General features: G+C 41.8%; 1 protein-coding gene across 1 annotated transcript in view; it reads right to left on the bottom strand.

The window, feature by feature from the left end:
- NAV2 (neuron navigator 2) overlaps nt 1–13,456 on the bottom strand; it is a 208,929-nt gene that overhangs the window by 9,232 nt on the left and 186,241 nt on the right. The window contains exons 24-34 of the mRNA XM_005427370.3: nt 12,971–13,054; nt 12,259–12,370; nt 11,786–11,931; nt 9,190–9,198; nt 8,621–8,793; nt 6,522–6,675; nt 5,412–5,571; nt 4,836–4,936; nt 3,434–3,529; nt 3,119–3,287; nt 768–1,003 (exon numbers count right to left, since the gene is read on the bottom strand). Coding sequence (XP_005427427.1) covers nt 768–1,003; nt 3,119–3,287; nt 3,434–3,529; nt 4,836–4,936; nt 5,412–5,571; nt 6,522–6,675; nt 8,621–8,793; nt 9,190–9,198; nt 11,786–11,931; nt 12,259–12,370; nt 12,971–13,054 — 1,440 coding nt within the window. The remainder of the gene's footprint in view (nt 1–767; nt 1,004–3,118; nt 3,288–3,433; nt 3,530–4,835; nt 4,937–5,411; nt 5,572–6,521; nt 6,676–8,620; nt 8,794–9,189; nt 9,199–11,785; nt 11,932–12,258; nt 12,371–12,970; nt 13,055–13,456) is intronic.

Raw genomic sequence — 13,456 nt, 5'->3', positions numbered from 1 at the left:
ATCATCTTGCAACTGTTTTTCCATCAAAATACAGACGACAAAATTAATCTGGAACAAACCATCCCTCATCACAGGCCAAATTTGGACGCCTTCAGCAATGCTGGAATGAAGGATGAGCTTTTGGTGCTGCTGATGAGTGGTTGAAATGCTCTCAGCAGCTTTAAAGCATGTCTGAAGTCATACCAGTGGCTTACAACCACAATTTCAACCATCCCTTTCCTCCAGAGGAAAATATGCCTAAGGCCATCAAATACACAGATTTGTATTTTTTTTTTCCTTTTCTTTAATCTAGATGATCACTGGAAGTATACTCATCAAAACCAGCAGCACATAAAAAAGCAAAGACACGCCTTACCTGCCCAGGAATGTGTCTGCACAACAGCCCCTCCAAACCCAGCACACGATTACAATGCTGATACCTGCAGCTGCAGAACCTCCTGACAGCCTGGAGATGCATTTGAGGGTTTTGGGAAAAGTGCCCACATGCAATAAGGATTGCTTAAGTCTCTGGGAATTTTATGCAGGTGTTTAACTTCCTGGGCAATTCTCAGACTCCTAAACACTTGAAAATCACGACACCTTTAGGTGTTTAAATACACACCTGGAAGCCTGCTGTTCCAGACCCATAATCAAGTGAATCTGAAAACCTTTGAGTATTATTTCCTTCAGGATAAACATAATGCTTTGAGAGTGAAGCTGAGCTCGAAATGCCAGGCTGGGAAAGGTCTCTCATTGTGGGCTGTGCAAGAGGGTTTGCGCGCGCTCACCTTGCTGGATTTGTGGTCCACGTTGAAGGTGGCGATGATGCCCTCAGCCAGCTCCCTGCCCTCCCTGAGCACCATGTACTCAGACAGCCTGTTGGCCAGGTAGGTTTTGCCCGTGCCACTGGGGCCAGACAGGATGATCCTCCTGTGCTCCATCAGCAGGGACACGTAGCGCTGCAGGATGGCCTTGGGGATCAGCGACTCGAACACCAGCCCGTCCAGGCTGTTCTCACAGACACCTGCAGCAGGGAACAGCCTCTCTTAGGGGCATTTCCAGCTCTTACCCAAATGGACCTGAGCAAGCTGCTCTTCAGAGCTAAACGCCTTCCCCAGCCCAGTATCCTTCATGGTTGAGAGAGGCACACATATGTCACAGACATCTTTTATGAAAAATCCTTTCCTTAGGATTTTTTTCTCCTGAGAAGAAAAAAAGCTGAGAGGGCCCAGGAACAAAATGTAAACAATTGTGATCTGCTGCTGTGGAATGCAACAGGTGCATCTGTGATTGGCCCATGTTGGTTGTTTCTAATTAATAGCCAATCACATTGAGCTGGTTCGGACCTTCTGTCCGAGACACTAACTTTTGTTATCATTCTTTCTTTTTCTATTCTTAGCTAGCCTTCTTATGAAATACTTTCTTCTTTTCTTTTAGTATTGTTTTAATATAATATATATCATAAAATAATAAATCAAGCCTTCTGAAACATGGAGTCAGCTCCTTGTCTCTTCCCTCATCCTAAGACCCCTGTGAACACCGTCACACACATAAGGCTGAAAACAAGTGCAGGGGTGACTCATGGCCTTAGCCTGGAGCCTCCTCCAGCCTGGTTAAACCTTCAGCTGCATCCCTGAGGCCCTTTGGAAGCTGCCACACCAAAGGATTCCAGGCCACACTTCTCATGCACAAGTCATCCATTTTACAGCATTTCACCATGCATTCACCCTGAATGTACCTGTTTACTTTTGGATCACTAGATAAAAAAAACAACCCAGCTATCATCAACTCCCCCTACTTTCCCAAATGCTTGTAATTAAACTCCTCCTCTGCATGCTGATAGTTATCTCCTCTAACAGAAAACTCATACTGATAAGCATTTATGCCATGTCAGCAGTCACTTTAGGCAGAATTGGCTTAGGGAAAATACACAGGGTTTCAAAATAAACAGCAGGAAAGGAAGTTGGCAGATCACCCAGAGAAATGTTTGCACCTCGGTGGTTACTTGGAATATTAAATATTTATATAGGCAGCTTTATATCTCAAAGGTATATATAAGTGATTTTCCATAAATTGATTAAATACATTTCTATTTTATTGAAAACTGTTATCACTTATGAACCTTCAAGGCACATGCCGAGTCAGTGCAAGTTAAATATAAACTCAAACTGCAGCTTTACAGACACAGTTAGACCTTATGCAATATTTCAGTTAGGATTTATCACTGGACAATGCATTTTATATAAGTGGAATATCCTAGGTTCATGTCAAGCCTCAGTAAATTGATGTATTTCACAGTTTATTTTGTCTTCCAGCCCACTGCTTTGCTATACAAGGTAACCTGGTTTTTACACCAATACTCAAAAATCTGCTTTCAGTCAAATTTCAAAGTTGATCCGCAGAATGTTTGGCACTGCTCTCAAATACCATCTGTCTGCAGATTTCATGGGTCTAACTTTGAGCAAACTGATATATGTTCAAAATGCAGCAATTGAGGGTTTTACCTCTGAACTTAGTTCCATAGCATAGTTTTCATAAAAAAGTTTTTCCCTGAGAAACGAAATGAGAAACACAAATACTAAATTTTTATCAGTCTTACAGAATAAAATCGATGGGAATTCTGAAAACCATACATTTTGAGAAATCCAGATTTTATGGAGTTTCATAAAATTTGGGCTCCCTCCTTCCTGAGGGACTTAAGGAAGGACCCTTCAGTAAGACCAATCAAGCAAAAGGGTCAAGATCTATTTGTTTTTTTAACCCTGCATGAAGGAAATAACAACTATAGCTGTGATAAAGAGCCAATGACATTTTGAGGCTTGACTCATTTGGAAAGCACTTTGCTGCTCAAACAGCTCCACTGCATCCTTTGTGATGTGAGGTCTCCTCCAGGACAACTGAAGATCTGTGGAGTGTGTAATTTTCCCTAGAGTTATAGGTTGAAAACTTGCTGAAATTACAGACTTAGCATATCCCAAGTGCTGACTTTATCAAACGAAAACAGCAGGAAGTAAATAAACGATAGGAACAGCAAAAAGCAGCGCAATACGAAGTCTCTACTCCTCTGAGTTTCTTGACACAGCAAGCTCTGATAAAACTCAACAGTGAGAAGTCCAGCAGGCAGGCCAGGCGAGCTTACCTTTGATGGTAACTGAGATGGTGTTGTTTTCTCCCACCAGGTAGCCACAGGGCAGCAGCTCGGGGGTCTCGGCGCTGTTGGTGCGCCTGATCTCCCCGATGCTGTAGCCCAGAACACTGTCTGAGTTCAGCCCCAGCTGGCTCAAGGGATCCACGTGGATGATGTACTCCTGGGGTGGGAAAGGGACACAGGAGGTCAGGCAGCACTGGGGGCCTCTTCTCTGCTGGGACAGTGCTTAATGCACACATTTCAATACAGCCTGGCACCACCAGAACCCCCAGGAGAAGCAGAGCTCACAGATTTTGTACCACTGACCTTAAACAGGCGCCTCACAACCCCATCCAGGACATCCCACTTGGTCTTCCCGCTGACTCCAATGCAGCCTATGAGGAAGGAGCGAGGCCTGGAATCCTAAAGGCACAGGAATAACTCTATCAGACAAGTGTACTTAATGGAATTAAAATGCTGGCTTCCCTGCCCCCTCCCCTTTTACTTCTAAATGATGGTGCATCCTTCAGTGCTCTATATGGTGAATTCTGAATGGCATATATAATTCTTTTCACATGATAAACATTTTCTACAGTGTTGGGAGTCACAAATCTAAACAATACTCAGGCGACTGTGATGTTAAGTTGAAGGTATTCATTAATCAATTAATGAACAATTAAAAAATCTCTGAGAGGATTACAGTTTAGCAAAGAGACAGAAAGTCTCTTCGGAATATTCTGGACAGAAAAGTAGATGTCAAGTACATTCTTCCATGACTTCACAATCAAAGATGTTACATTTGCTAGGTTAATCGTATTTATTTTCAGAAATTCTGCTGTGGGCACAGAAACTTATATATATAGATAAACTATACATGGCTCTAATGTATACATGGCTCTAGTAATATAGAAAGAGATTTTATATTCTATATTTGATGTATCACAGCATTTTGCATTTTGTAAGTGATTTTTAAGGCAGATAAAAGAAATCAGGATAAATATAATTTTTCTGTTTTTCTACAGCTACACTCACTGTGAAACATTAATTGAAGAGAAAACTAATTTCTATCATAAGATTTGAAGTGTTACTAAAACTTGCTGTGATTGCAGTCAATCAGCAGCAGTTTTACTATTTATACAGGGTTATAATAATTAATGCAAAATAAGTACTCAATGGAAAGAGCTCCTGAGTCCATTTTATTTCTGATCATTCACATTATTGCCCACCCCTCAGGAAGACATGAAGTTTCTTCTTAAACACACTTCTACAGGTGCTCAAAAATATGATATAGTAAGGCCATTGCTTGTCAAGGATTGTGTAATACATTCAAGCATGTTAAACACACGAGACAGGATGCAACTTTACATTATTTGCAATTTATTTGGGTATTTAGGATTCTTTCACGTACTTGTGGATGGAAAAACATCTGAAAGATGTCATTCTAAACAGGGTACTTGTGCCAGAGGGGACAACTTAAACCAGCATGATATGGTATAGATCTCCCAGTTTGGATTTGTCAAGTTCTTCCATAAGATTGGTGCTCCTGGCATTTCGGTCCCTCTCAGCAGCTCCAAGGAAGCTGGAGGTAGCCAAGTGCTCTCTCTATCACTATCAATGCACAAAGGAACCATTTGCCTGAGAAAATCCTTGAAAGTCCTTTGCAAATTGAGTTCCCTCACACATTCTGAAGTCACCTACATTTCAAAGCTGGGGACGAAACACAACTCACCTCCTTCCATTTCATCTCGTCCTGGAAGTTGACGACTATTTTGACGTGCCTGCCTCCTTCTTTCCGGGCAGAGCCATCTCCAGTGTCATCCAAGAGCATGTCTGTGGACAGGAAACATCAACAGCCTCACAGCTGGAGCTCAATTACAATGGAGACTATTCTGGTTTATTGTAGTCAAACACAACACGTCTGGGCTTCACATGCCCCGAGGTAAAACACAAGAACCAAGCTGACTGACTTCCCTGCCACATATCCCTCTCGAAAAGGGAAGGTCATTGAAAATTATTAGCCAGTTACTCTGTATTTTCCTTCCTATGATATATCCCCTGGCAAATGTGCACCATTAAATGGCTTTAAACAGGACTCTTCAGAGCTGAGGTCATAATTGGACACCTCTGACCGAGGGTGTAGCAGACCTACGATGATATTTAAAAGAGGGCTCTGTGCCAGCTCGTGACATATTTCCACACCTCAGCTGTTAATAATCCTCACGCTCTCATTTTTCCATGGCTAACCAACCCAAGCCTTCCAAGTGCAGGATAAAACCTGCCCCAGCACCCTTCTCATTAAGCTCACCGAGACTGCTTGACTCCGTGAGGTTCAGGCTGTGTTGAGAGAGACCCACGGAGTGTCTGGGAGAGGAGGAGATGGAAACCTGAGACTGAGCCCTGCTGCAGCTGCCGTGGTTTTCAGACTTCAGCCGATCGTTCTCTGCTTTTAACTTTTCAATCTCGCTCTGGAAGAGACAAGTCAGACGTTAGAAGGCACAGTGAAAACATGATTATAAGACAGCAACATAAGAAAATTAAGAATAAATGGTAGTTTAGCAGAAATGGTGTTTGCATCATGTTTTAATTATTAAAACGTCCGTTCTGTGAAACTTTTCAAAGTATCATAAAATGCCTAAATATGTGGGGATTCACTTACACTGAAATGCAACTACCTTAAGGCAGAGAGCATGGAAACATCCTGGCCTGCATTAGGAATGGTGTGGCCAGCAGGAGCAGGGAGGTCATTCTGCCCCTGTGCTCAGCCCTGCTGAGGGCACACCTGGAGTGCTGTGTCCAGTTCTGGGCCCTCAGTTTGGGAAGGACCTTGGGACACTGGAGCACATCCAGAGGAGGGCAACAAGGCTTGGAACACAAGCCCTATGAGGAACATTTGAAGGAGCTGGGGCTGTTTAGCCTGGAGAAGAGGAGGCTAAGAAGTGCCTTCATTGCTCTCTACACCTTCCTGAAGGGAGGCTGCAGACAGGTGGGGTCAGTCTCTGACAGAACCAGAGGACACAGTCTCAGGCTATGGCCGGGAAGGTACAGGTTGGATATTAGGAAGAAATTTTTCGCTGAAAGAATAATAAAGTACTGGAATGCTCTTCCCAGGGAGGTGGTGGAATCACCATCTCTGGATGTGTTTAAAAAAAGACTGGACATGGCACTTGGTGCTATAGTCTGGTGTGAGGTGTGAGGGCATGGGTTGGACTCTATGATCTAAGAAGTCTCCTCCAAACTCGTGATTCTGTGATTTTTACAGCCAACAAAATGCTGTCCCCAAAATGCTGTCCACCAAAATCCTGTCTTGGGGCTGAAAAAGCTGCAGCCAAGGACAGCGATGTCAGGCGTTCAAGCTGACTTTTAACGAAGGTTTAACACTGGCACAGGCTGCAGGATGGGGGTGGCTGCTCCTCACCTGCATCCTGTTCATGGCCTCACGCAGCTGGTCCAGCTGGTGGGCAGAGCTGAGGGCCTCCAGGCGGATGTCTGTCAGCTTCATCTCCTTGTCCCGCAGCTCGTTGCGCAGCTGCAGCACCGTCTCGGCCTCGCTGTCCGTGCACTCCGAAATGCTGCACGACACCAACAAACACACACTCCTTCCTCTCCTTCTGCTGCTTCTCCAGGATTTATTAGCAGAAGAGGAGTTGTTTTTATTCTGCTGAAGCAGGTAGCAGTTTTGGCACAGTTTTGGCCTTCTGCTGCTTCTCCAGGATTTATTAGCAGAAGAGGAGTCATTCTTTTTATTCTGCTTGAAGCAGGTAGCAGTTTTGGCTTATTGAATTAGTGATGCCATAAGTCAGATATTAAACAGGCCATGGAAATTTTAGAGTCTGATGAAACAAAGATGTCTGAGGGTTAATTTTTTTAATCGGCATCTGAAACAGAATTCTCTGAAATCACCTACTATTGGATAGTCTTCATTTTTTTTTTCACAGTAGTTGCTATAAAGGAAAACTTCTAAAGCCAAAATCTAAATAAATTAAGGGGGTGCAGGCATTTAACAGCAGTTGGTTGGAGATTGATGAGTTCACAGACAGATTTAAAGCTCACCAGGTGTGCACAGCTGGGTTTCCCTGAACTGCTCTGGAGGGCTTTGGAACTCTACACCTATTCAAGCATGATAAATTCCTGCTCGCTTTAAAGAACTTATGCTTAAAAAATTTTTGGTGGCATTTTTCTTCTCTCCGCCCACAAAAAAAAAAACAAACCAAAAACCAAAACTGAGTGAGTAACAACATTTCAGCACATTTATAACTGTATCTGTATAAAGATCAATCACACAGCTGCATGCTTTAAGGGCGATTTTACCTAACAAGTCTCTCCCTAAATCAGTTTCATGAGAGATGTTTTCCCCACCAAAAAGCCAAAAAGCCAATAAGACACACCAGTTTTACTTGTGCTCTATCCTTTCCCCAGTTCACATATTTATATGTTTATCCTTTTGGCTTCCACAGCAAGATGAGATATACCCACACAGCATTTTGGCTGATGACAGATGGGATCATCATTTGACAATTTTCTGGCCTGAGAGCTGTAAAGCACAACTTGCTGTAGTCACCAGAAACACATTGAGTTAGGCTCAAGAGACAGGAGAAGCTTTGAAACAAAAATCATGGGGGATTATCTTCTGCTATTGACATTTCATCACTGTTATACAGCTGGAAACTATTGCTATTGTTTTCACTTCTTCATGTGAAAACAAGTGGAGGAGAACTACTGCAATGCATTTGTTCTGAAATCAGGCTGGAAGCTCTGCACGACCTCCCAAGGTCAGGAGGCTGTCTGCTAATTACAGGTTTCACAATACTGCCTGTTACAGCTTTCTGTATTTATTTATCTTGCTCAAGTGACAAAGGTACTGATGAAATTAACATAAAAGCTGTTTCACTAGATTTTCCATGTACATTCTAAAATGTGAGTTCACATCGAAAACAGCATGGCAAGGGAATTGTAAACTTTATTTCACAGGTGGCCATGGAAAGGACCAGGCACAGGTGGCTGGGAAACTACAGAAGGAAAGAGGAGTGGATCATCTCCATCCACCAGGCACGAGCAGTCAGATGAGTTCATCTGTATCACTAATCCACAGTGCTCGATTCCCTATCCTTTATCTATTTGTCAATAGAACTGGGAACTTGTCATGGCAGATGAATACAGTATGTGCTGTGTCTAGACAAGAGAAACAAAATCCCAGATTTGACCTGGTTTGTTTAATTAACAGCAAGAGATCCAACTAATTTGGCACCCCAAGGTCACCCTGGTTATAAATATCCTCGATACTCAGTACATTCTGCTGAGAGAGCAACCCAATGAAATATTTACACTTCAGTACTGACGCAATGATTTTTGACTTCCTGGACACTAATGGAAAGGTACTGGGTTGGGAGTCAGCTCATGCATCTTTAAATCTCTGAATACATTAATTCAGCATTTTTGTCCTCTGCCTTTCCTCTACCAATGCAGCAAGATGCCTTTCATGCCATTTTCTGTCTAAAAATTACAAAAATCACTTACAGGGAATTGGAATGAGAAGTTCTCAGCAGTGGTGTTGAAACAGTGGTGTTGTGGTGTGGTAGCTTTGGTGAGGAAGGTAAGGAAGAATCAGTCATCTCCTCAATGTCTGAATGAGAAGATGCTGACTTGGGAGATTTCTTTTTCCCAAAAGCTTGCTTGAAGGAGCTGCGCAACTGGAAATAAAAAAAGACCACAGCAGCACGTCCATCATTAAGAGTGAAACCAGGCAAAAAAAGCCACAGAGTAAAAACTCAACATGCAAATATTCCAGATGCTACAGCCATACTTACATACACAGTAACATGGGTGAAAAATAAAAAAAGCTTTTTTTTCCCTTAACTATTTTATCAGATTAATAAGGTCAATAGGAGTGGCTATGGATGCTTCCTAATTTTTAAGAGCTATATGACAGCAAACTCTGCTCAGTGCAACAAGCTTTCCAGCAGCATGGTGACAGCTTGCAGCTGTGCTGGCACAGGGCCCAGGCCAGGTTAATGGTGCTGGAAGGGTTAGTGGTGTCAATGGGGGGTTAGCTTTGTAGCTCCGAGTTTAAAGTAGGTCCTCCTTACCTCATTGACCTGCCGGAAGAAGTGCAAGCAAAAGGAAGTGGGGGAAGGAAAAAAGACACGTTTTAACAGATAAAGCCACTGATAAGGGAAGTTCTGGATTACTGAGACAAACACGACCAATGATTAACAAAGACAAACAGTTACTTTAAAACCAGAACCCTCTATTTTCCAAAACCAGGTGTCTCAAACCACATACAGCCATTGTTTTGCATTACCTGAGGAAGACACCAGATCCAAACTCTTTAACTATTTAAATTACATTTTCTCCTTAGCTCAGGCAGAGTGCTTTGGCTAAGAGCCAAGTGTATTTTTAGTGTATTAAAAGTGTATTTTTCCTTGCAGGAACAGGTCTTTCACCACATGAAAAGACTGCAACTTCTCTACCTACCTGCAACTAAAATACCCTTTAGTAATGTGACTGCCATTTTCCAAACAAGAATTAATATTCGAGTCATTAAACTGCTGTGACCCCAAAGTTACAATTCAACAGGTAGTGTTCAAGAAGCATTTGGACAATGTTCTTAGATATACAGTTTCACTTTTAGGGAGCCCTAAAAGTTAAATCCCCATTGAATCAAGGTCTGGATTTGATGATCCTCATGGCTCCCCTCCCACTCAGGATACTCCATGTACACCTTTTAATGCCACTGCAAAAATTGCATACGTACACAGGCTGGCTTAATATGAACTGAAAACAGTTTTTTAAGCTAGACAAAGACTCCTACAATGACAAATGTTGAAACTCTGGTGTTTCAGCTCTGAATGGACATCTGCATTGCTTCTACAAAGAACACAAAGACCTTGGCTGAGAACTTCTTCAGCACTGGTGAAATAAAGAATGTGTGAATCAGATTCAACTCTCATATTCTTTGTTGTAATGTTTTAATTTCCAATCTTCATTTCACAGCAATGATGCACTCATTTTTAATAACAACATAAAAATACTGTCCTGTTTCTTCTACTTAATGAAAACTTTTTTTATTTAACTTTATAATAAAAAAGTGTTCCCTTAACCTTCTTCAAAAATAGTTATCTGATGAGTGAGAAATGTGGGCTGATGTAAGACCATATCCACTAGGTTACAGTAACAAAAAATAGAAGCTAAACAAGAATTTTAAAAAGTGTTTATCTTAACCAAGGCTTAATGACTACCAAAGTTTTGTGTCACAAACTAAGCGTTGCTAGAAATTTAAAAGTTACAGCAATTTACTCTGTCTATATACTAACGTACAGTACAAGAATGATTTGGACAAGATGTTATTTCCATTCTACCAATTATTTAAGAGGCAGAGTGGAAATGCTTCTTTTGTGAAGCAGGTGGCAATACCAAGAGATACCAAAATGAAACCTCTGAGATAAGAGAGAAATAAAACCAAGAACTTGTTCAGGAAGCTCTTTCTTACAGTTCAGGAGTTTCATCAACATTTGTGAGAGAATACTGAGCAAATAGCTTTTACCAGCTCTAACCACATTTTGCATCTCTACAGATTTATCTGTACACCCAAGAGATCCAGAGAGATTTAAATCCAGTGGGAAGAAAGGGGTGGACTGTTTTACTGACTACAATAAAGGATCTAGGGACTTCAGTCCAAACTACAATCAGACTAGGTCACTAAGGCAGTTATGGTCTAATTGAAAATGGAGTTGAAGATAATGTACCTTTCCTCCAGTACACGGTACCTTGTACATAGTACATGATGAGCAAAGAGGGAAAAACGGGAAAGGACAGGTAAGTAACGCAAAAACTTCCAAAAGAGATGTCCATCACAAAAAATTTTTAAAGATCAGTATTTTTTATATTATTCTTAGCAGTCCAAGTTAATTCTGGACAAAGAGCTCTTAAACTGTTCAATATGTTCACTTATAAGAAAGCCCTACGAGATATAAACAAAAGAAAACCCACAAGAATGATCTTCTCTTGTGAGTTTGTTTTCCTTTAATGACAGATGTCACATTTTCCTTAAAGGACTGGACACCCTATTAGCCAGACCTGATCTTTGACAGCTGTCAAGCTAAAATTCAATCCTATGCAGTCAACACAAGGGTATACATCACTTACAACTCAGTTAAGCCTTCACAGAAGAGTTTACCCAGGATTTAAGCAGTGCATAGTCCTTGTGCTAACCTGCTGCACGAGGCACGAAGGAGCTGGATTTCATTCTGCTGTCACAGACATCTTTTATGAAAAATCCTTTCCTTAGGATTTTTCTCCTGAGAAGCTGAGAGGCCTCAGGAACAAAATGTAAACAATGGTTATCTGCTGCTGTGGAATGCAACAGGTGCATCTGTGATTGGTCTCATGTGGTTGTTTCTAATTAATGGCCAATCACAGCTGGCTCGGACTCTCTGTCCGAGACATAAACCTTTGTTATCATTCCTTCTTTTTCTATTCTTAGCTAGCCTTCTGATGAAATCCTTTCTTCTATTCTTTTAGTATAGTTTTAATATAATATATATCATAAAATATCAGCCTTCTGAAACATAGAGTCAGATCCTCATCTCTTCCCTCATCCTTGGACCCCTGTGAACATGGTCACACCGTGCATGTCCTGACAACTTCACAAAAACCTCACACAGTCTCCTACAAGATACTCACCCAGTTCTTCCTCTTCTTTTTCTTGGAGTCGCTGTCGATGTTGCTGCCCACGCTGGAGTGGCTGGTGGCACTGTTGATGCTGGAGACACTGTCTGAGGAGTGCTGCCTCCGGATCCGCAGGTCTGCGGGCTGGGCAGCTCCAGGGCCTGGATAGCAATGCAGGCAGTGTCAAAATTAGCTAGGAAATGTGATGAATGGCATTAATAATGCAATCCTGAAGCTACATTTTGGGAAACCAGCACTCTGGCAAGCCCTTATCCCAATGGATGGATTGTGGATTTCAAATCCTTGTTTCTTGTGACGAGATTAAAATCGGAGATGCTTCAAATTTTCCTCCAGCAATTTATCACAGTGTAAATTAGTGGGTTACTCTGGTCTCTGGGCAACTCTGATGGTTACATCAGGTATTACCCAGAGGACTGAGGTCTCACTGGAGAGCCCTGGAGTCTCTGTATGTGGTGCTTGTCTCTCACCTTTGCAGTTGAGCTCAGGTGTGTTGATGACTCCATTGATGGCAGCCTGAGCAGCAGCATTTTGTTTCTTCAGGAGTTCAATTGTCTTCCTTAACTCATTCAGTTCTGAGTCCTTGAATAAGGGAAAAATAACATATGATAGTACACAGGAGAAGAACACCAAAGAAGCTGCTTTTCCATCTAAATTTTGATAGTTCATAGTGAATTTGTGGAACATATATGTACAATGAGGTGAAAATGAGGTTTGGGATACCTGGGGAAGCACACTCTCAACTGGGTGCAAAACAGCTTAGGCATTATGATACCAAAAAAATGCATGTGCTCTGTAATGCAGAAATAATGTCTATTCAAGCATACTGTCCAAAATCACAATGCTGCCAGTCTTGTAAGTATTCTTCTTGATGTTTCTTTCAAACATGCCCATGTATGGATGCATTGGGATGAAATATATTACAGAAATATGCAATGCTGAAGACCTGTGTCCAAAGCAACAATCATTAGGAATAACCTGATCAGTTGCCACAAAATCCCAGTGCAGTAAATTAGTGTTTTATACAAATTATTTATTACACTTTACTCTGTCACCACAAATGAGGGAGCTGAGTCAAACTGACTTATGTTCGTGACTTTTCCCCCCACACAACTACAGAAGGAGCACAGGCAACAATGCTGGAAACAGAAATGAAGACTTCCAAATGCTTTTGAAGCTTGCCTTTTGCTCTGCTGTCATGGTCAGGCTCTGCAGTCGGATCGTCATGTTCCCCAGGCTCTGCTCAAACGCTGCCACCAGGTGAGCCTGAAATCAAACCACACAGGAGGAGTCAGTTCTCTTCCCCCAGAAAGGAGTATTTCTGCAGGTATTTAATCAGTCCACCAGTGCATGGCATTGTTTGTGGTATAAATGGTGCAGAGAAAACAACACTGCTTAGAAAAGGTCAAATGAGTAGAGCACACATTATGGAAAGAAATGCTTGCCAACAATAAAACATAAATCAAGTTTTTGCATAGAGAAGAGTCAGGTAGAAATTTCCCTCCAACTAAATCAGTATTTTCCTTTGTGGATAATTAAGGCAAAAAGATGTTGGCAATCACAGGGGTGGAGGTTCTCACTGTGTTTATCCCACCAGGAGAACATATACTTTGCCAGATGATGCACCTGCATCTAACTCCAAGACTTCTCCAATATCTGAGCACACCT

Source organism: Geospiza fortis, unplaced genomic scaffold, assembly GCF_000277835.1.
Source record: "Geospiza fortis unplaced genomic scaffold, GeoFor_1.0 scaffold165, whole genome shotgun sequence".
NCBI classification, from domain to species: Eukaryota; Metazoa; Chordata; class Aves; order Passeriformes; family Thraupidae; genus Geospiza; species Geospiza fortis.
Note: the sequence above shows the minus strand (reverse complement) of the source record. Positions and strands in the feature narration are given on the sequence as shown.